At 36.2% G+C, this 25235-nt stretch overlaps 1 protein-coding gene across 7 annotated transcripts in view; it reads right to left on the reverse strand.

Annotated features, from left to right (window-relative positions):
- LOC138314620 (SRC kinase signaling inhibitor 1-like) overlaps window positions 1-25235 on the reverse strand; it is a 166842-nt gene that overhangs the window by 122775 nt on the left and 18832 nt on the right. For 3 of the 7 annotated variants that reach the window (XM_069255040.1, XM_069255039.1, XM_069255036.1), the window contains exons 1-2: window positions 13632-14408; window positions 6383-8666 (exon numbers count right to left, since the gene is read on the reverse strand). The exons of 2 other annotated variants lie outside the window; for them this stretch is intronic. In XM_069255040.1, coding sequence (XP_069111141.1) covers window positions 6383-7751 — 1369 coding nt within the window. In that variant the 5' untranslated portion in view covers window positions 7752-8666; window positions 13632-14408. Of the gene's footprint in view, window positions 1-6382; window positions 8667-13631; window positions 14410-25235 lie in introns of those variants that run through there. 2 more of the 7 variants (XM_069255038.1, XM_069255037.1) reach the window with 2 other exon arrangements.

The following is a 25235-nucleotide window of genomic DNA, read 5'->3' on the forward strand; positions in this document are numbered from 1 at the left end:
CTCAACAACAGTGAACACAGAACAAATGAACTGGGAGATGGGAATCTCAACAACAGTGAACACAGAACGAATGAACTGGGAGGTGGGAATCTCAACAACAGTGAACACAGAACGAATGAACTGGGATGTGGGAATCTCAACAACAGTGAACACAGAACAAATGAACTGGGAGATGGGAATCTCAACAACAGTGAACACAGAACGAATGAACTGGGAGGTGGGAATCTCAACAACAGTGAACACAGAACAAATGAACTGGGAGGTGGGAATCTCAACAACAATGAACACAGAACCTGGGAACTGGGAGGTGGGAATCTCAACAACAGTGAACACAGAACAAATGAACTGGGAGATGGGAATCTCAACAACAGTGAACACAAAACAAATGAACTGGGAGGTGGGAATCTCAACAACATGACACAGAACAAAGGAACGGGGAGATGGGAATCTCAACAACAGTGAACACAGAACAAATGAACGGGGAGATGGGAATCTCAACAAGAGTGAACATAGAACAAATGAACGGGGAGATGGGAATCTCAACAAGAGTGAACACAGAACAAATGAACGGGGAGATGGTAATCTCAACAACAGTGAACACAGAACAAATGAACGGGGAGATGGGAATCTCAACAAGAGTGAACACAGAACAAATGAACGGGGAGATGGGAATCTCAACAACAATGAACACAGAACAAATGAACGGGGATATGGGAATCTCAACAACAGTGAACACAGAACAAATGAACGGGGAGATGGGAATCTCAACAAGAGTGAACATAGAACAAATGAACTGGGAGGTGGGAATCTCAACAACAGTGAACAAAGAACCTGGGAACAAGAAGGAGATCTCCACCGTATAAAAGATATGATCCAGAAACATTATCACATGGGATGGGGCTGTATAGATATAAGATGCCAAGGCTAACTCCTACATCAGGATCTGTATTTATACATCAATGGCAAATGAGGCTTTAAATGATGCTTTTATAACATGCAATTAAACTGTAATAACTATTAATTGTAATGTGATTAGCTTTTATCATATATATCTTTACCAACTAAGATAAATATCAGTAAGTTTCATATGTGTACACTTGAGTATCAAAACTGTACTTGAAAGTAATTTATCAAATTGTTGTCCCTACCAAGAGGCACATTAAAGGCAATAATATGTCTGTAGTAGACTGGGGATTTGATCCCAAATACAACAAACTTAAATCATGGTTTGGTTGTGAGACTCTCCATGGACTATCCAGTTACCAGTCATTATAGGACTGTCAGCAGTTTAACCCAGATTCTTCTACAAATCAATGGCATTGTCCAATTCTACTGGTCACATGATCACTTACTGCAGAAGTCATTGGTCAATTCTATTGGTCACATGATCACTTACTATAGAGGTCATTGGTTACTTCTATTTGCCACACGATTACTTACTGTAATGACCATTGGTTAATTATATTGGTCACTGTACTTACTGTAGAGACCATTGGTTAATTATATTGGTCACATGATCACTTACTGTAGAGACCATTGGTTAATTATATTGGTCACATGATCACTTACTGTAGAGGTCATTGGTTAATTATATTGGTCACATGATCACTTACTGTAGAGACAATAGTGGTTATTCATATTTGCCATATGATCACTTTCTGTAGAGGTCATTGGTTAATTCCATTTGTCACATGATCACTTACTGTAGAGACCATTGGTTAATTCTATTTGTCATATGATCACTTTCTGTAGAGGTCATTGGTTAATTCTATTGATCACATGATCACTTACTGTAGAGACCATTGGTTAATTCTATTTGTCATATGATCACTTTCTGTAGAGGTCATTGGTTACTTCTATTGGTCACATGATCACTTACTGTAGAGACCATTGGTCACTTCATAATTTGATGGTGCGTCTTGCTAATAGTACATTCACCTTCACATACAGTCAAAGTAAAGTATTCTTAGTGTAATATAGAATAACAGATCTAATAAACCAATTTCACTGTACTCTTTACTTTTAATGCTATCAGCTTGTTTCAATGTTACCAATAGTCTAATGCTTCTTTTACCAAACCTAACAGTGGAAGTGAAATGACATCAGTCAGCATTGTGAGCAGTATCTCAATTAACATGGTACTACATTCCTTATGGCTGACTAAGAAATGTTTCCTTCAGTCCCACAACAATCAGACAGTACAGGGAATTCTTACAGCCAACCTAACATGTCTCCTGAAATATTCACCAGTCTTTTCCAGACAACCACTCTCTCTCTACTATAGTTATCCCTCTACAGATGACAACACACTGTCTGTAGTTTAGATTGATACATGTGCATGCCATTTATATCTGAATACCTTTTCTGTTGTGTAATAAGAATTAACTTGAATATCAACTATATATGCATCTGTTACATCAGTGATATTGGGTAAAACCATATGGACACTGTATGTATAAGTGATATTTATAAATACACTTTTTATTGTTAAGTGTTATCTATAATTAGGAAAATGTCTGTCAGCACATATCTTTTATAATGGATGCAAACAGGGGACCAGTTGCTTTTGTTTGACCTTGAACATACTCAAAGGTCCACCAAGGTCATGTCAAGGCCACTCATACTTCTCTGTATCATATTCAGTCTTAAGCATACCTCAACTTCTACAGGAAAATAAATAGTCTAGTACTCCATTGCCAAACGACGCTCAGTATTCAATATTACCAGAAATTGGTATCATGGATGATAAGGGAATACTGGTAACACTTATGAAGATGATACAAAATTAATGACTTACCTTAGTCTCATAGTCTTTATATTGTTATATCAAACTTTCAAAAAATATCAAATGTCGAGAGTATAATTACAAGCAAAAAACAGCAATTATAATCTGGTAACAATAGTTAAAGCTTAGTAAAATAATGCTTTTGGTAAATAATAACAAGACTTTTACCTAAAGTGGAGAGTTTAATTTTGATAAAATAAAAATTTATAATACCACAATACAGATTAATGTACAGCCAGCATCATTACCATTGTTACATTACATACATCTGTTAGCTCCCCTAAAACCTTCCCAAAGGAATGAAGTACCGTATTTTCCGGAGTATAAGCCGCTACTTTTTTCCCTGAAAATCGTTAGTGCGGCTTATACATCAGTGCGGCTTATCCGTGGACGAAAACCAAAATCTGAACATGTTTTTGCATGATTACGTCGTGATTCACATGTGAAAATCGTTAGTTTTACTCGCCAGTTTTGTTAAGTTATACATCGACCAAATCACTGTAAAAAGTGTTTAAAAGATAAAATATGCAATGAAAATATTAAAGATGAAAATAATCACGTATCAGATGCATGTTTATTCGTAAAATTGTTTAATTCACGGCAAATCGGCCGACTGAAGCGTGATTGTTTCCAGTCACATCACAATGGCGGTTTAGTAAAGTTATACATCGAAAAAAATCATTGTAAAAGTGTTTAAACGATATGATATGTGATGAAAATATAATAAAGATAAAAATAATAACGTACCAGATACATGATAAATCGTAAAATTGTTTAATTCACGGAAAATCGGCCGACTGAAGCATGGTTGTTTACAGTCACAACAAAATGGCGGACTGATTTCGCTACCAATTTACTGCAGGATTGTTACCAAGAAAATAATAATTAAAACGTCAAAAATAATCAAATATCAATCAATAAGTTAAATATATTATTTAAATATTATGTGTGTGCAAGAAATGTCCGCGGACAGCAAGAAAACGATCTTCCGAATGACTGCTATTGCTAACTTGCACACATGTTACACTCGGTCAAGATGTGTACTTCTCGGAATCCTGTCGCTGTGAAATAATCAGCCATCAAGTTTATTCGTGTGTTTAACATGTTATATAGAACATTATAGCAATGTTTTAAGCATCAAGTAGTCTATAAAACACCATTTTATCGATCTCTGTAGCGGCAAACACCACGAGGTCATAATCCGGAAGTTTACAAAAATAAGGCTTCCGTGAATTGCATCATGGGATACCTAGTTTACAAACAGTGGAAGAACACTTTAAACAAAGTCGATTGATACAGTAACTCTTTTCACAAAGATATATTTAATACATAAAATAAATAAAAAAATGTATATAATCCATTCCTATGCATAACGTTACCGAAGAAAGTATTTTATCGGCGTACTGAAATATGAGCGAGAGTAAGCACACGTGTTTCACATATGTCGGTCAACAGGGGAATTTCCCAGAATCCTGTCGCTTTGATTTTAATGAAATAATCAGCAATCAAGTTTATACACGTAAATCACATGTAATTTAGAACATTATACCGAGTGTAAAACACCGCACAGTCATATTAAAATCAATGGCAAATTGACCGAGAACACTCTAAACAAAGTCAGTTTAAGGTTAATGATACAAGCCTTGATAATACAGTAATCCTTTACACATCAATATAATTAATACGCGAAATATATCAAAATAGAGATAAAATAAAATCATATGCATATTGAAGAAAGTATTTTAACCGGCATGCTGAAATATGAGAGAGAGTAAGCATGGATTCGTACGGCCGCCATGTTTGTTTACACACAAGTAGGCTTACGTAATGGCAGAATAAACAACGAACAGAGACATGACCAAGTCCATTTTGCTAAAGATATTTACACTATAGTGAGTTTTTATTTGTTATATATTTGCAGTATAAGTTTACAGACAGTTTTCATGATTATAAACATCGATAAGCATTACCGTACTTCAATAGAGATTGATCGTATCAGAAACTTGAAACACAGATGGTTACGTGGGTGCATGGGCCTAACTTTTGGGTGCAGCTTATATAATGGTGCGTCTTATACGTGTACAAAACCTGAAAAAATCGTAAAAAAGGCCTCTGCGGCTTATACACAGGTGCGGTTTATTGTCCGGAAAATACGGTATATAAAGTTAAATACTTGCCAACAAGAGAAGATAACTCTATTAAAATGTTTAAAATTTATAAAACAATATACGATAAACTTTTTGCAGCAAAAATAACTTGTTCATATTAAAGTTATATCAACTTCATCCTGCATCAAGTCATATTTATGTTGTATTTATTGTTTGAGAAAAGATTCCAAACAGTTTCCACATCTCTTCTGGGATGAGGTTTTCTTGGCACAACCAGAGCAGACTAGAATTAAGTTTGGTTACCATGGAGACGGTTACATCTTTTTATAAATGATTGTTCTACACCAAGCATCTAAAACTGTGACATTTATTGGGCAGATACACCAGGGACTTTTATTCTGCATTCAAATGATGCCAGAATGGCGCAATATACCCACAGCATGCGATGATGATGGTTCAACAAGGCAGTACTGACGGAGAATTACAGCCATTACACATAGCCATTTGGATTCTGTAATGTTTAATTTCTCTCACATATCTTTTGTAATTAATATATACAATAAACTAATCTGATAATTCTCTCACACTACGTTAACCTGTATTCTTTAGTTTGATTAGTTAAATGTCCTATCAATGGCCAGAGCCATTTATGAGTCAGGTTTATTGGTGGAAAAAAGCAACAGTACCTGAAGAAAACCCATCAACCGGTGGTCAGTACCTGGCAACTGCCTCACATGGGATTCGAACTCACACCCAGAGGTGGAGGGCTTGTAGTAATATGTCGGAACATCTATTTACTCAGTCACTGCGACCCCTATACAATAGTGAAAAATAAGTGCGAACAGAGAACAGGTCAATTCTAAAGTCATGTTCTTGGCACAAAGCTGACCTTCTAACCTTGAATGTGCATAGGACCAACTGAGGTGTGACGAGTGTTCATAGTGTCTGAGACTAGAACAGGTGGTGAAAGTCGAGACCCAGGAGACCTGGTTCGGTCAAGCATCAAATTCTCCATTGTCCAGTCAAATCACCTTTGTCCACCCAAGATTGAAATCCTCATAAAATCAATAAAGTTCTATAATTATCTCCCCAACTGTATCGGTCATTGTCTTTCAAAAATTTTTGTTCCGGGGAAATCCATATTAATTATGGGGAGCTGAATGACCTGAATATGTGCCTCAGGGTCGAGGACAAAAGGTATAAAGGACCTGTACACTATATAAAACAAACATATCAGTCACAGATAGACAGCTGATAAGAGGCCCAACAGGCCTGTGTATTATGATAATGAAAATATCTAAGTACCTTATTAACAGTTTTCACCAAAATCTTACATCTGAAACAAATCCACAAATGTGATATATGCACTCATTGAATCATAACATGACTGCATGTATTTCTTGAATTTAAACTTAAATAGATACAAAAAACCATTGTCTGTATGTAGATAGCTGTAATAGAAGAGCAAACAATATAACGCCACACTTACCCGTGGTCCAATAGATACTCTCCTCCATGGCTGATCGGGCTCGCTGAGATGGAGGAGAAGGACTCTCTTCCGGAGGAGGACAAGATCGTAAGATACGCTGGATCTCGGGACTATTTCCAGGTGTAGGGAGGCTGTGTTGCCTGCGTATAATCCCTGCTCCCGAGTGAATGTGCTGAGAGGCACGAATAATTTGCGCACGTGGACTCTCCGGACTTGATTGTGAAGATGATGACATTGTGTTATGGCGGCCTCTTTCTGGACTTCCATGAGAATAAATTCCTTCCGAACTTACAATTCCTTGTGATGGATTACGATTTCCTTTTTCGATATTTGCACTTACAGGAATTCCACCCTCCATATCACATGGTTTAGAATTTACATTTCTGGGTATTCTCTCCGGCATAGCTTTTGAGTAAATTTCATCTGGTGCAACATACTGTTGAGGAACAACGTTGCGGCGAGTGTGTTCCATAACAGCTTCGTTATAAACGCCCTCCTGTACTATAAACTGCTGAGGCATGCTGTGTTTAGGTTTTGGAGGTAACTCACTATAGGTGTAATCACTAAGGTATTTGTAGTGATCAGGTAAAACACTCAAGGCTGTAGATTTTGGGGCATCACCAGGAATTTCATTATCCTGAGAACTTTGCCGCGATGTGTTGGGTGAGTTACTTCGTTGTATTTCCGGACTTACTCCCGGAGATGGAAACCTGTACCGTGTATGATGCCCTGCCGGACAGTTGTGGTCTACAGTATGTTTGGGTTTCGGCGGTGGAGAACGTAGTTGGGCCATGTTTTGATACACAGGTGGGGGTCTAGTCGGAGGTGCTGCGGTACTGACTCTCAATTGTATCCGATGTACTTCCGGACTTCCCCCAGGTTTTAGATGGATGTCCTTGCTTCCAGTCTCCGACTCCGGTGACAGGTCCTTCTTATACTCTTTTGGGCCTTGTGTGGGATCAAACAGGGGCTCAGGTCCATTCCAAAATGCCTCAAAAGCTGATTTGGTCATTATGTTTCCTTTTGGTCCCTGGTAGGCCGTCATCATAGGACTATTAGGACAGGACCCCATTGAGGGCCTTCCTGGTTGACCGCCCCGCCCAGCACCTCGCCACGGAGGACTGGTAGGACTAGCATCCACACTACCATACCTCTTACCAATGGTAGACGATGAATCCGCTGATGGAACACGGCCCTGTCGTTTCAGTTCCTGAGCTTTCTTCTGCCGGGCTGGTTTCTTTTTCTTACCAAGCAGTGACAGAACTCCACCATCTTTTTTACTCTCCTTATTGGTAGAATTTTTGGCACTTTTTTTCGGTGAATCAGTTTTATTGTCAACTGAAGGTTGTTTATATATATAGCTATCCATACTGTGAATAAGTCCTAAAAAGTTTTTCTCAGATTAATCATCTCTATTCATCATGACTTTATTAATTACACAAATGCATCAGATCTTATAATGATTACCATTAGACACACCAAGGATCTGACACAGATTGTCTACCATTTTCCCGTTTTAATCTTACACTGAACCAATAATTACTGGGTATACACATATTTCACTTGGTTTCGGACATCTAAATTGCATACTTCTACTTTCCATAAATTCTATCCCCGTTTTGTAACATTGACTTTGGTCAGGCCATGCTAGTACTACAGGAATCAATCATTCTCCATTTACACGAGACAAGCTTTTCTGAGACTCTGATCTACATCCTCGTTGTGTACTGTATCACTCAATATTTGTATAGCTTTAACAGATGAATGACACCCATTGGAGTCCTCCACTTAGGAATCGGTGATAAAAAACCAAACACATTTTTATGGCTTTCTCTCCTGTGATGATCAATAATTTTAGTTGACTTGTAGACAATTTATTGAGCTATGCATATACAATTAATACGTCATTAAAAGTAAACGCTCAAATTCAGGCCTTTTTCAGGTTAACATTTCAGTCACATCAAAGAGATACAGTTCTAAGCTAAAAACACACAAAAATTCTCTGATATGATTTTTCCAGGAATTTCGGTAGAGTCAAACTTTCACATACATTGGGTATCTCTGAATCTGGTTAACACAGTGGATAAGTTTACACAGAAAACGGTAAGGATTGTCACTCAAAGCTCTACCATATGTCATAGACACCCAATCAGGTGTACAATCCTTAACACACAGGACTAGATAGGTCGGAGGTGAATCTACTCCAGATGGATCCTTCAAGAAGTTTATGAGCTCAGTAACTATATCCATATGTATACCACCTGTAGCTTTACATCCCTAGTGGCTGCAACAGAACAATTCATGAGTTATCTCCCCCTAATTCTATTCAACTTGTATATTCATAATATTATCAACAAATAATACCGAGGAAACAATCCCAAAGTCTAAAACCTAACAGACAACTCGAAATGTTTAAAATGATACCCTAAACGATATCTTTTCTATTTTTTTTCTTGTCATTTTAAAATCGTCTAATTTCCTTCATTATTTTGATTTGATTATGCTTTACATTTACTTACACATGGATGGTGTATTTCACTAGCAAGGAAATACAAGAGGTCCAGAGGGCCTGTATTGCTCACCTGGCTTATTATGCCAAGCAATGTTATGAGTGCAGATTAAGTGTTTATTTTCTCAAGGATTATAAAGAAAAATAACATGTAATTTTCCCTATTGGCCTTACCCGTCTTGCCCAATGGTTGTTCAGTGGTCAGTGACATTAGATTTATACAAACTTTCTTTTAAGGATGTTTCTGGCAAACTTGATTACAATCCATGCAAAACTTAATGACTAATAGCAATCTAAATGAATGACCTCCATTATCTCCTATTGGGCCCTACCCCTCCTGCCCCAGGAGTGGGGGGGGTCAATGCCAAGATTTGTACAAAATGACAGACAGACAGTTGGACGCCATGCCATGGCATAAGTTCATCGCAGCCCTTTTGGGCCATGCAAGCTAAAAAAAATCCTACATACAGTTTGGTGTAAAATGCTATTGTCACTTTTTAAATTATCATGAGAAAAGGAAGTGTGCTTTCATTCCAATTAAACATCCATCGGATCAACCATTCTTTACAACTACAACACCTGTAAAATAATCAATCAATATTTGATAGTCCTGCAGGTGTTGGTACCATGAAGGAGTTTTGTGACCTATGACCTTGAAGCTTGTGCATACAATTATCTGCCAATAATCTGTCACCTAGATAATTTTTCCAGAGATGGATTAAATTTTTTTTTACGTTAATGAGCTTTCTGATAAACTAATTTACACGTCAGCCAGTCAAACAGTGTGAATCGATTAATGTCAGAAAAAACACCTAGAATACAATTCTGTCACACAACAGAGCAATGTAAACAGAGAAATAAACAGGGAGGAGCAACCGACAGATCCAAAGTAAACCAAAATCTACATTCCTAACGTATGTCAAAAAGTTTCCATCTTCACATGTCTATATGCGGAGTAGAAAACAAACATCCCATTCAGAGAAACTGAGAGAGTAAAAACAAGTTAGTCACAGATCCATGGCCTTATCTAATCTTCTCAAAACCTCCTCAGGTAAGAAAAAACATTTCTTTAAAAATTAATACACTGTTCATTACATTATCATGACTAATGGTCAGCAAAAAATGTATACCAATCTAATGAGTTCCTTTTTACTTTTATATTCTAATCAACAATCGGGATTATTTACTGAAATGCCCTGAAAGTACTAAATTAGCCTCTAACCTTTGATTTATCCTGTGTTTCATGTTATCACACAAAATTTCATACATACCTGACCTCTGACCTGTGACCAATGACCTTTGATCACAGTTGACCTTTGCCCTCTCTAAACTATTTTGATGGTTCTTTTTCCAATAATTTTGTCTCAGAACATCTTTGAAAAATCAGTTCCACATAATCATTCACCCTTGCTGGTGACAGCTAGACACTATATATATATATATATATATATACATATTTCCTGATAAATACTCAGGAACCAGAGACAGTCAGAGGAAACACACATACACACACATACACCTAGAGAGTGATACATCTACACAGACATAATACACAATCTCAGAATTTTTTATATATATACAACATAATTTCTTCTAAATGTCACACACCTCGGCTTATATGTAACTGACAACACTTCCAAGTTTCATATGATAATGATAATTATAAATTGTAAACAACTGTGATAAATAAGCACACATTTATCAAGGGGCAACAACTGTGTATATAACTTGGTTTTAATCAGATTTGTACAGTTGTCTTTTTTTTTTTAATCAAATTCACCCTATGTTTGATGGCAAAACGTTTTTATTTGATGGAATTGTTATCTAAACCAAATGAAACTGTTGACCAGACCTGATGAAACTGTTGACTAGACCAGATGAAACTGTTAACAGGACCTGATGAAACTGTTGGCCTGACGAAACTATCGGCCACACTTGATAAAATGTTGACTAGACCAGATGAAACTGTTAACCAGAACTGACAAAACTGTTGACCAGACCTGATGAAATTGTAGACCAAGACTGATAAAACTTGCTAGACCTAAGAAAAGTGTCGACCAGACCTGCAATTTCCTTCTATGTCTGAAAATCTATCTGAAATGTCTGAGAACCAAGCCACTATTCTTTTGGTCATTAATAAGTCAGAAGCCTCTCCCAAAACACAGAGACTACCGATGTATATATACCTAGTTTGTATACTGTAATGTCTCATCGATAGCCATTTGTACTTCAGGATATTGTGTCTGCACACCAATGACCTTGACCTTTGACCCTCTGAAGCAATGTGTGGAGTAGACAAAGGAAAATTGGGTTCATTTAAAGATGTTTATGCAGTTAATAGTGAACATGTGTTTGAGATGTTGTAGACATGATATACCATTAGGATTAATGTATATAGGGTAATGTAGTTATACCATAACATTACTATCCATCTGGTTAGGGGTGTAGTTGTATGTGGATTAAGTGATGCCCTGTCAAAGTTCAAGGGAAGATAACTCTGGATACTCTTACTCAAATATTGGTACATCAATATACTATGATTATGATAACTGACACTGGCCAACATTCCTAGTCAGTACCACAGGGGGTAGGCGCGGACCTTTAGGTAAAACAAAACGGATGTCAATTGAAAAAAATTGTCCCACCCAAATATAATCTGTCTCACAACTGTATTGAAATGATATGTAGTCAAGAGACTGGTCATTACTACAGAGGGGCAGCTTTTTCATCTGACAGCCATTTTATTGTGACCAAAGTCCACACCTCCCTGGTTAGTATACAGATGACATGATCTACAATACAGAACTCATACTGCACTGGAGGTGACATTTATCCTCTTCTTCAAATCCACCTAACTGTTGATAACCTTATAATGTCAGCTTATAAGGCAAATACATCACTTTTGATAAAACCACAGTTTCTTTTCCTTGCTACAGATACATAAATGAATATTATAGTTAAAATCAATTACCCGTAAACTGATAACTTTATCAACTTTATCATCTTTAACATAAAATGGTTAGTTAAATGTTCCCATTGATTTTTGTCTCCTGTTTTTTAGAGATATGCAAAATATCTGCAGAGAGAACATTCTAACACTGATGAACCTGATCAATATTTCATGGGTTAGATATAACTCTACCATTGTGAATGTGTTTGTGAAAGTTACTCAACCTTGTGGCAGACGATGAGAGTTCGTATTAATAGTGTTTGTGAGATTTATTCAACCTTGTGGCAGATAATAAGAGTTGGTATTAATACTGTAAGACCAGGCACTCTATAATCAACATAAAACTTATAAACTCAGTATATCATACCTTTAGAAATGCAAGTAAGCAGGATGTCTATAATACATTTTTTTTCATTTTCATTAGATAAATGTCAAAAAAAAGGATTGATTTAGTTTCCCAGTTGCTTGACTAACAAAGCCTATGCACAAGAGAACATAACACACTTTTAAACCAAACTAGTGATGAAATACTTATCCATTTTACTGAAGAAAATATATATCTATTGAAAATGAGGCCCAATGGTCAACTGTCTGATGAACCAATCAATTATAATTATTCCATTAATGCAGTTACAATCAAATTTCTATATAACATTCACATTAATAATTATCAAAAAACTCCTTTCATCTTCAGCTAAAACAAGACTGACATTTGACCTTCAACTTTAGCATGATAAACTCTTACATCACATTAAGCTTTTGGTATGGCAATTAAGCCTCAATATGAACTTCACCTTTATCATGACAAACTTCTATATGACCTTCACCTTTAAATTATCATGACAAACATCTATATGACCTTCACCTCTATATGACCTTGACCTTTATCATGACATAGCTCTATATGACCTCCATCGTTATAAGACCTTCACCTTTATGATGACAAATCTCTATATGACCTTCAACTTTTATCGTTATAAACCTCTATATGACCTTCAACCTTTATCATAACAAACCTCTTTATGACATTAAACCTTTATCATGAGAAAGCTCTATATGACCTTTAACCTTTGTCATGACAAACCTCTATATGACCTTCACCTTTATTATGACAACCCTCCTTATGACCTTAACCTCTATATTACCTTCACCTGTAATCCTGACAAGCCTGCTACAATGAGCAAAAATTAATATACTAGAGAAAACCGCTGAAGATTTTTCTCATTTAAAACAGAAGATGTCAAAAACATCTAAATGTCAATCAATTCTCAAGTAAATTAAATTACACTGAAATAATCTGATACCTGCAGTCATAACTTGGATTTATCTAATCTTTATATGTTTCCTATTAAACTGTGTTTCTGTAACATTTCCAATCCAACATCTATTAATATAGCACATCATTAAACACATCTTACCAAAAAGCAATTCTACCAATGATAAACCTAGATATATAGTAAGGCTATACTAATGATAAACCTAGATGTAAACGAGGACATCATTCCAATGACAATAATCAGGTCTCTACAGGTCTCCACTATCAGTACCTAGTGGCATGTGCAGTCATGAAACTCCATAATCAGCATTTAGAAAATAATCAATCACTTCCACTCACTGACATCATGAATTTAAGATTAACTGAGATAAATAAATGAAGCATTTAGAGCTTGTAATAGTTGTCAAACTGCTCATATAAACATATGATGCTTCAAGGTCATAGCTCTGATATACCCATAGATACAATTATAACCAGAGTTTGTTTACACTACCTTGACTCTTCGTTAATTTACCTGATAAACCCATTATCGCTTCAGGTACCTTTGATGCTGCAGCTCCAATATCCCAAATCAATAAGCATCAATGCACTTTAAACTTGATTTCATTCACTTACGTACACACCATTCATGCATACAAAACGCAGTGAAAATTCCCATCAATCTCGTGCGTTCCTGTTTACGCTGTCTACAAACAACACAACTTGTTTGTTTACCAATACCAACAGTCAGATATCATATTGGCACAATGAAATCCACGAATCAGTAATCAACTGATCAAACTTTCTTTTCAAATGCTACTTGTACCTTATACTACTTTAGACTATTTATAGCTGTGTGCAATCCGTCGTATCATGCACATGTTTTACAGGTGAACATCCATCCAGTCACCTGACCTGTCTCCCGGAGATCACATGGAAACATGAATGGTCCATTAAGCTGACTCGTATAATCGTATCACTGGTAAATCCAGCGTATTGATCAGACAGTCACTCGCACACAACATTAAGATGGGAATCCAGAAGTCTAATGCTGCAGGTATATATACATCCCAGGATCTACTGAAATAATGGTATAATAGAAGCTGCAATATTACAGTGCTGAGGGATGCACCGGTGCATTACCCACACACAGAGCCACATGGACCCTAGACCTTGTCTCCTCTGGTTTATATCTGCCACTCACTCTCAGTTGTACAAAAACCTGCTGGAATGGGGATTGAAAAAGCAGCATCAAGAAATCGTTTCACTAATAACGCATTTCCAGGTCGGTTGACTTAGGATCCATAAATATTTAAACGTGCCTGGTATCACTGCTCCGTAGCCTCCCGATACTCCCATAAGTGTATACCAGTGGCGTTAAACCTCACAGTCACTGGATCACACTTGCTGAAAACTATTGGTATTTTCAGGACAATGCTGTCGTCATTGAGAAAGCTACTTGGATGCGGAAATAGTTCCGCAACACTGCGACAATCTCCAGGTTGTATTAAAGGGAGACAGTATGTCCGTGTCTCTACAGAGCTCCAGGATCATGTTAGAAGTTCTACACAACACAAGATAGTCAATATCCTGGAACACAAACCCACAGTTCACAGCCCCTTAGGGACCCAGTGTTTTCTACTTAGTGCTAGCTGATGGTATTTAAATACTCTGTACAAGCCAGCATCTCTCAAATATTGACTTCTGTTCTAAGTAAACATCTATAGATGCCCATCATATACCTTAAAGAAAATAACATTAATATATTTCAAGAGTATATGAATGGAAATAGATTAGAACGTATAAGAAATTATCTATCTTTATTGATTTATCAATCCAAATTGGAAGAATCAGCAATTTAGTTGACAAAATAAATGCTTTGATACATTTTAAGAATTTAAATTTTTATGACAAATAAAATAAATTAATGGCTATGAGAAGTTTTAAAACTATATTAACACCACACTAAATGTAATGGATCCTCTATCTAATTACCAAGATCTTCCTTTGATTACACATGATGATAAAAAGCATAATCCATGAAAATCATGTCATTTTGTGGAATTGGCTTCTCTAGTCAAGTATCAAAGCTTTCAAATTAATCTCACATAAAGCGCCTGTTTTTCTCGTGACATTGGAGCTGCTACAAACATTACAGGTTATTTCAACACGTTACACCTAAAGCAGTGAACCTACTGGAGCCGTTCCATTAACATGTGCTGGTATTGTTTTAAACTAGATCAGTTATCCATGACAACAGAAGAAATTGAAATCGATCTCCAAGGTGATTGGCGGTTTCCGCATGCCTGAGCGATCGCCACACTGTGCAGCGATGCTCCGATGTTCTACCATAGGTGTCACTCATAACTTATAAAAACTTGGCTAGGAAATCAATATGTTAAGTGAAATTCACGAGTCCTGGTCGAGGAATGAGGAGGAAGCACCAGGCCTTTTATACACATGCCAACTGGTACAATGTGGTAGTAAAACGTTTGTGTGCTCCAGACTCAATCTGATTCATCTCTCGGTTTGTGGTATAAACGTTTATAACGACAGAAAAAATATCTCCATCTCTTTGATGAACCCTATAATTAACAAATATAAGACAGTAATTACTAATGACTTGTACAGATTGTATCAACTATATACATACCACCCTATGTACACTGTTGAGTTCTAATCAATACATATTATCTCTGTTTTCATTCATCTCCAACATTTTGTGTCAGATAACTTCCCCTCTGATATTCCAGTATTCCACTGTATACATGAGTGACAGTAATAGACATTATCTTTTGTTTTACAATCCTTTAAAAGAAGGATTGATTTCTCTATTGGATGTAGCAGAAATATAGATTTTTCTCTTTTTTAATTTCCTGTTTATTCTTTCCCTCACCTCACACTATATGACCAGACAATATATATATTTTTTTTCACAATTAGAGGAAATCAATCAAAATTGTGTCAGGCTGCTACAGTGTAAAACTAAAGGCCATTAGGTGTACAAAGGGCAGCCATTATTGTGGTTATAACTACAAAATACATATTCCATACACTGGGGTCAAGTATGAGGGGGGAATACAATACTTGCTTTTAGCAAGGGTGTTATTTAGAGAGGGAGAGATTACAAATGAATGGTCAGGAGGGCTTTAAGGAAGTGAAGACAATTTGAAATACCTGGTTTGGAGAATATACATGCATCACTAAGGAAAGGTTGACAAAAGATTAAGTTGTGAGGATCAATGTGTAACTATTAAAATATTACTTTTCACTTCTATAAGTATTTCATAGCTGTTTCAATATATTTCTAACTTTGATGATTCATAATTATCCCTTTTTTATTCTACTTTACCTGTATCAAATCCTCTGTAACAATGTGTACCTGAAGAATTGCCAGGTAGTTCTGTTCACCAGATGAGTCAGAAGTTTTCTAAAATCATCCATTCCTTCTTCTAGACTATTACATTACCTGGTGCCTCGTTAAAATGTAGTAAATATCTAAAACTTGTGATGCATAAAAAGCTGACAACATTTAGCTTTACTACAGTAACTGACAAAGCTAAAATGTATTTAGAATTTTGTGGAAAGATAGGATGTTTACTGTATATATTGTCTAGAGATGGTTCTCTATTTCAAGTAACAAAATCAATGTAACAGTTACTTAAACTTCAACAGGCAGAAGTAGGAGAGGGTGATAGAGTGTCCTCACAAAAATATTGCCTATAAACAAAGGGAGATACACCATGGCATAAAATATTATTACATGTAAGATTATGGTTTTGCAATTTAAAACATAAGAGTACATGTATGCACAATTCAGATATAAATTGCTTCCTACAGACATAGCCCTAAAAAGTTTGCATTAAACAACAAAATAATCTGACAGCTTAAGCTTCTTATGTGTGATTTGTCAAATATCCTTTATTAGCTCTATAGGCTTTTTTCAGCAATTTGTTTCAGTTTACAATTACATGAAGTATAATCATTTTCAGACATCTTGACACTGGGATATCTGCCACAACGTCCTACCAGACATGACCCTGGCCAAGGTCAGACGAGGCCTGCATTGTATGATACCACACCAAAATGTCAATGGTTTGCCCAGGTGACCTGGCAGGAGGTCTTGTTAGGGCTATTTAATACCAGGTATGGTGGGGATCGAGCTTCCATCATTACTGTTGGAGAAGAAATGAGGAATGCACTGTGTATAAAGAAATCTAACACCTTAATGGGGGAGCGAAATGGTCAAGCGCACAAGATAATGCATTCAGAACAATGACAGAGTGCAGTGGTCAAGCTCATGGACAATAATCGGTGAGAGCAATGATCAGTTTCTACACGTTCATATAAAGAATGCCTTGGTGATCAGAAATCAGGACAGGGAGGAATAGTCTGAACAAAAGACAGAAAGATATTGAGAGCATTACATAAATCTTTTATTAGAGTTTTTGACTATATATATTCAAATTCCTACATGACAAAAACAAAGATGTGTGTACTTATATACAAAGCACATATTAGAGTGAATCTCTAAATAGAGGTTCACATAGGACCATATATAATGTATACATTCTAAAATATTGGTTAAAGTAATCCCTAGCTCTTTAACTTCTAGGTTGTTTGTGGTAACCAAGGTAACACCATAGTCTACCATTAGACCTACACTTCTGAGTTGTTTGTGGTAACCAAGGTGACACCAGTCTACCATTAGACCTACACTTCTGAGTTGTTTGTGGTAACCAAGGTAACACCATAGTCTACCATTAGACCTACACTTCTGAGTTGTTTGTGGTAACCAAGGTGACACCATAGTCTACCATTAGACCTACACTAATGAGTTGTTTGTGGTAACCAAGGTGACACCATATTCTACCATTAGACCTACACTTCTGAGTTGTTTGTGGTAACCAAGGTAACACCATAGTCTACCATTAGACCTACACTTCTGAGTTGTTTGTGGTAACCAAGGTTACACCATAGTCTACCATTAGACCTACACTTCTGAGTTGTTTGTGGTAACCAAGGTTACACCATAGTCTACCATTAGACCTACACTTCTGAGTTGTTTGTGGTAACCAAGGTAACACCATAGTCTACCATTAGACCTACACTTCTGAGTTATTTGTGGTAACCAAGGTGACACCATAGTCTACCATTAGACCTACACTTCTGAGTTATTTGTGGTAACCAAGGTGACACCATAGTCTACCATTAGACCTACACTTCTGAGTTATTTGTGGTAACCAAGGTAACACCATAGTCTACCATTAGACCTACACTTCTGAGTTATTTGTGGTAACCAAGGTGACACCATAGTCTACCATTAGACCTACACTTCTGAGTTGTTTGTGGTAACCAAGGTAACACCATAGTCTACCATTAGACCTACACTTCTGAGTTGTTTGTGGTAACCAAGGTGACACCATAGTCTACCATTAGACCTACACTTCTGAGTTGTTTGTGGTAACCAAGGTGACACCATAGTCTACCATTAGACCTACACTTCTGAGTTGTTTGTGGTAACCAAGGTGACACCATAGTCTACCATTAGACCTACACTTCTGAGTTGTTTGTGGTAACCAAGGTGACACAATGGTCTACAATTAGACACCACTTCTGAGTTATTTGTGGTAACCAAGGTAACACCATAGTCTACCATTAGACCTACACTTCTGAGTTATTTGTGGTAACCAAGGTGACACCATAGTCTACCATTAGACCTACACTTCTGAGTTATTTGTGGTAACCAAGGTAACACCATAGTCTACCATTAGACTCACACTTCTTTTTTCACTTCTGGTTTGTTTTTGGTATTCAAGGAGAGGGCAATCCTAAGTTGTATAACTTTAGCCTTATTCCTTTTGACTTTGTTCACATAAAATATGTTTAAACTATACCAAGGTGACACCATTTTCTACTATCAGACCTTCATTTCTGGGTTATTTGTGGTGGTTAATAAGGTGACACCATATTCTACCATTAGACCTACATTTCTGAGTTGTTCATGGTAACCAAGGTGACACCATAGTCTACCATTAGACCTACACTTCTGAGTTGTTTGTGGTAACCAAGGTGACACCATATTCTACCATTAGACTTACACTTCTGGGTTATTTGTGGTAACCAAGGTTCCACCATAGTCTACCATAAGACTTACACTTCTGGGTTATTTGTGGTAACCAAGGTGACACCATAGTCTACCATAAGACTTACACTTCTGGGTTATTTGTTGTAACCAAGGTGACACCATATTCTACCATTAGACTCACACTTCTTTTTTCACTTCTGGTTTGTTTTTGGTATTCAAGGAGAGGGCAATCCTAAGTTGTATAACTTTAGCCTTATTCCTTTTGACTTTGTTCACATAAAATATGTTTAAACTAAACCAAGGTGACACCATTTTCTACTATCAGACCTTCACTTGGTATTGTGTAAGGTGACACATTCTACATCAGACCTTCACTTCTGGTTATTTGTGGTAACCAAGGTGACACCATTTTCTACTATCAGACCTTCACTTCTGGGTTATTTGTGGTAACCAAGGTGACACCATTTTCTACTATCAGACCTTCACTTCTGGGTTATTTGTGGTAACCAAGGTGACACCATATTCTACCATTAAACTTACACTTCTGTGGTTTCTCTAGAAACTCATATATGACAGTTTCCAGATACTGACCTCTATGTCTGTAGTTTTTCCCCACTTTCATAGGCCAATATCCACCTTCAAACCCTAACTACTTTTATTTCATTTACATTTATAAAACAAATTTGTCCAGTTATTGGAATGTTATCCAATGTTACTGCCATGGCTTAAATGATTCTTACCAGAGCATAATGGTTCAAAATTTAATACTGACAGATTTAGAACATTTATCACAAGAAACTGTAAAAAAAAAAGACACACACACATGAAATCAGATACAAACTATTCCCTGCAGAGAAACAATATTGGAAAATACAGATATCAGATTGTTGGCTTTTTATCCTCCCAAAGGAATTATCTTCTCTCAAAACAAAATCACCATTTATCACATGCTGGCAAATTTCCTTGCTGAGGATAGAGACAGAATCGCAATGAACAGGTTTCATTTATCAATGGAAATCATCCAAAAAATTAATACAAAAACTTTGTGTACTTTGAAGAAAACAAAATCCTGAATAGAAGTGATGATTGATTGGACACAGAAAAATAGGCTATGGGAGTAAGATTCCTTAAGTTATGGTGACCATTAAACCTTTATGTTATATAGAGAAGTTGGCTATAGGAGTAAGAAACCTTAAGTTACGGTGACCATTAAACCTTTATGTTATACAGAGAAGTTGGCTATAGGAGTAAGAAACCTTAAGTTACGGTGATCATTAAACCTTTATGTTATACAGAGAAGTTGGCTATAGGAGTAAGATTCCTTAAGTTACGGTGACCATTAAACCTTTATGTTATACAGAGAAGTTGGCTTTAGGAGTAAGATTCCTTAAGTTACGGTGACCATTAAACCTTTATGTTATACAGAGAAGTTGGCTATAGGCGTAAGATCCCTTAAGTTACGGTGACCATTAAACCTTTATGTTATACAGAGAAGTTGGCTATAGGAGTAAGATTCCTTAAGTTACGGTGACCATTAAACCTTTATGTTATACAGAGAAGTTGTCTATAGGAGTAAGATCCCTTAAGTTACAGTGACCATTAAACCTTTATGTTATACGGAGAAGTTGGCTTTAGGAGTAAGATCCCTTAAGTTACGGTGACCATTAAACCTTTATGTTATACAGAGAAGTTGGCTTTAGGAGTAAGATCCCTTAAGTTAGGGTGATCATTAAACCTTTATGTTATACAGAGAAGTTGGCTTTAGGAGTAAGATCCCTTAAGTTACGATGATCATTAAACCCCTATGTTATACAGAGAAGTTGGCTTTAGGAGTAAGATTCCTTAAGTTACGGTGACCATTAAACCTTTATGTTATACAGAGAAGATGGCTTTAGGAGTAAGATCCCTTAAGTTACGGTGACCATTAAACCTTTATGTTATACAGAGAAGTTGGCTTTAGGAGTAAGATCCCTTAAGTTACAGTGATCATTAAACCTTTATGTTATACAGAGAAGTTGGCTATAGGAGTAAGACTCCTTAAGTTACGGTGACCATTAAACCTTTATGTTATACAGAGAAGTTGGCTATAGGAGTAAGATCTCTTAAGTTACGATGATCATTAAACCTTTATGTTATACGGAAAAGTTGGCTATAGGAGTAAGATTCCTTAAGTTACAGTGACCATTAAACCTTTATGTTATACAGAGAAGTTGGCTATAGGAGTAAGATCCCTTAAGTTACAGTGACCATTAAACCTTTATGTTATACGGAGAAGTTGGCTATAGGAGTAAGATCCTGAAGTTACATTGATCATTAAACCTTTATGTAATACAGAGAAGTTGGCTATAGGAGTAAGATTCCTAAAGTTATGGTGACCATTAAACCTTTATGTTATACTGAGAAGTTGGCTATAGGAGTAAGATCCCTTAAGTTACGGTGACCATTAAACCTTTATGTTATACAGAGAAGTTGTCTATAGGAGTAAGATCCCTTAAGTTACGGTGACCATTAAACTTTTATGCTATACTGAGAAGTTGGCTATAGGAGTAAGATCCCTTAAGTTACAATCATTAAACCTTTATGTTATACAGAGAAGTTGTCTATAGGAGTAAGATCCCTTAAGTTATGGTGACCATTAAACCTTTATGTTATACTGAGAAGTTGTCTAAAGGAGTAATTAAGATCCCTTAAGTTACAATCATTAAACCTTCATGTTATACAGAGAAGTTGGCTATAGGAGTAAGATTCCTTAAGTTACAGTGACCATTAAACCTTTATGTTATACAGAGAAGTTGGCTATAGGAGTAAAATTCCTTAAGTTACAGTGACCATTAAACCTTTAATGTTATACTGAGAAGTTGGCTATAGGAGTAAGATCCCTTAAGTTACAATCATTAAACCTTCATGTTATACAGAGAAGTTGTCTATAGGAGTAAGATCCCTTAAGTTACGGTGATCCTTAAACCTTTATGTTATACAGAGAAGTTGGCTTTAGGAGTAAGATCCCTTAAGTTACGATGATCATTAAACCCCAATGTTATACAGAGAAGTTGGCTTTAGGAGTAAGATCCCTTAAGTTACGGTGACCATTAAACCTTTATGTTATACAGAGAAGTTGGCTTTAGGAGTAAGATCCCTTAAGTTAGGGTGATCATTAAACCTTTATGTTATACAGAGAAGTTGTCTATAGGAGTAAGATTCCTTAAGTTACAGTGACCATGAAACCTTTATGTTATACGGAGAAGTTGGCTATAGGAGTAAGATCCTGAAGTTACGATGATCATTAAACCTTTATGTTATACTGAGAAGTTTGCTATAGGAGTAAGATTCCTAAAGTTTCTATGATCATTAAACCTTTATGTTATACAGAGAAGTTGGCTATAGGAGTAAGATTCCTAAAGTTATGGTGACCATTAAACCTTTATGTTATACAGAGAAGTTGGCTATAGGAGTAAGATTCCTTAAGTTACGATGACCATTAAACCTTTATGTTATACTGAGAAGTTGGCTATAGGAGTAAGATTCCTTAAGTTACAGTGACCATTAAACCTTTATGTTATACAGAGAAGTTGGCTATAGGAGTAAGATACCTAAAGTTTCTATGATCATTAAACCTTTATGTTATACAGAGAAGTTGGCTTTAGGAGTAAGATCCCTTAAGTTACGGTGACCATTAAACCTTTATGTTATACAGAGAAGTTGGCTTTAGGAGTAAGATCCCTTAAGTTACAGTGATCATTAAACCTTCATGTTATACGGAGAAGTTGTCTATAGGAGTAAGATTCCTTAAGTTACAGTGACCATTAAACCTTTATGTTATACAGAGAAGTTGGCTTTAGGAGTAAGATCCCTTAAGTTACGGTGACTATTAAACCTTTATGTTATACAGAGAAGTTGGCTTTAGGAGTAAGATCCCTTAAGTTAGGGTGATCATTAAACCTTTATGTTATACAGAGAAGTTGGCTTTAGGAGTAAGATCCCTTAAGTTACGATGACCATTAAACCTTTATGTTATACAGAGAAGTTGGCTATAGGTGTAAGCTCCCTTAAGTTATGGTGACCATTAAACCTTTATGTTATACAGAGAAGTTGGCTATAGGAGTAAGATTCCTTAAGTTATGGTAACCATTAAAACTTTATGTTATACAGAGAAGTTGTCTATAGGAGTAAGATTCCCTTAAGTTACAGTGACCATTAAACCTTTATGTTATACAGAGAAGTTGGCTTTAGGAGTAAGATCCCTTAAGTTACAGTGATCATTAAACCTTTATGTTATACAGAGAAGTTGGCTATAGGAGTAAGATTCCTTAAGTTACGGTGACCATTAAAACTTCATGTTATACAGAGAAGTTGGCTATAGGAGTAAGATCTTTTAAGTTACGGTGATCATTAAACCTTTATGTTATACGGAAAAGTTGGCTATAGGAGTATGATTCCTTAAGTTACAGTGACCATTAAACCTTTATGTTATACAGAGAAGTTGGCTATAGGAGTAAGATCCCTTAAGTTACAGTGACCATTAAACCTTTATGTTATACGGAGAGAGTTGGCTATTGGAGTAAGATCCTGAAGTTACGATGATCATTAAACCTTTATGTTATACAGAGAAGTTGGCTATAGGAGTAAGATTCCTAAAGTTATGGTGACCATTAAACCTTTATGTTATACTGAGAAGTTGGCTATAGGAGTAAGATCCCTTAATTACGGTGACCATTAAACCTTTATGTTATACAGAGAAGTTGTCTATAGGAGTAAGATCCCTTAAGTTACGGTGACCATTAAACTTTTATGCTATACTAAGAAGTTGGCTATAGGAGTAAGATCCCTTAAGTTACAATCATTAAACCTTTATGTTATACAGAGAAGTTGTCTATAGGAGTAAGATCCCTTAAGTTATGGTGACCATTAAACCTTTATGTTATACTAAGAAGTTGTCTATAGGAGTAAGATCCCTTAAGTTACAATCATTAAACCTTCATGTTATACAGAGAAGTTGGCTATAGGAGTAAGATTCCTTAAGTTACAGTGACCATTAAACCTTTAATGTTATACTGAGAAGTTGGCTATAGGAGTAAGATCCCTTAAGTTACAATCATTAAACCTTCATGTTATACAGAGAAGTTGTCTATAGGAGTAAGATCCCTTAAGTTACGGTGACCATTAAACCTTTATGTTATACAGAGAAGTTGTCTACAGGAGTAAGATCCCTTAAGTTACGGTGATCATTAAACCTTTATGTTATACAGAGAAGTTGGCTTTAGGAGTAAGATCCCTTAAGTTACGATGATCATTAAACCCCAATGTTAAACAGAGAAGTTGGCTTTAGGAGTAAGATCCCTTAAGTTAGGGTGATCATTAAACCTTTATGTTATACAGAGAAGTTGTCTATAGGAGTAAGATTCCTTAAGTTACAGTGACCATGAAACCTTTATGTTATACAGAGAAGTTGGCTATAGGAGTAAGATCCCTTAAGTTAGGGTGATCATTAAACCTTTATGTTATACGGAGAAGTTGGCTATAGGAGTAAGATCCTGAAGTTACGATGATCATTAAACCTTTATGTTATACTGAGAAGTTTGCTATAGGAGTAAGATTCCTAAAGTTTCTATGATCATTAAACCTTTATGTTATACAGAGAAGTTGGCTATAGGAGTAAGATTCCTAAAGTTATGGTGACCATTAAACCTTTTGTTATACTGAGAAGTTGGCTATAGGAGTAAGATTCCTTAAGTTACAGTGACCATTAAACCTTTATGTTATACAGAGAAGTTGGCTATAGGAGTAAGATACCTAAAGTTTCTATGATCATTAAACCTTTATGTTATACAGAGAAGTTGGCTTTAGGAGTAAGATCCCTTAAGTTACGGTGACCATTAAACCTTTATGTTATACAGAGAAGTTGGCTTTAGGAGTAAGATCCCTTAAGTTAGGGTGATCATTAAACCTTTATGTTATACAGAGAAGTTGGCTATAGGAGTAAGATCCCTTAAGTTACGGTGACCATTAAACCTTTATGTTATACAGAGAAGTTGGCTATAGGAGTAAGATTCC

This window comes from Argopecten irradians, chromosome 2 (assembly GCF_041381155.1).
Source record: "Argopecten irradians isolate NY chromosome 2, Ai_NY, whole genome shotgun sequence".
NCBI lineage: Eukaryota > Metazoa > Mollusca > Bivalvia > Pectinida > Pectinidae > Argopecten > Argopecten irradians.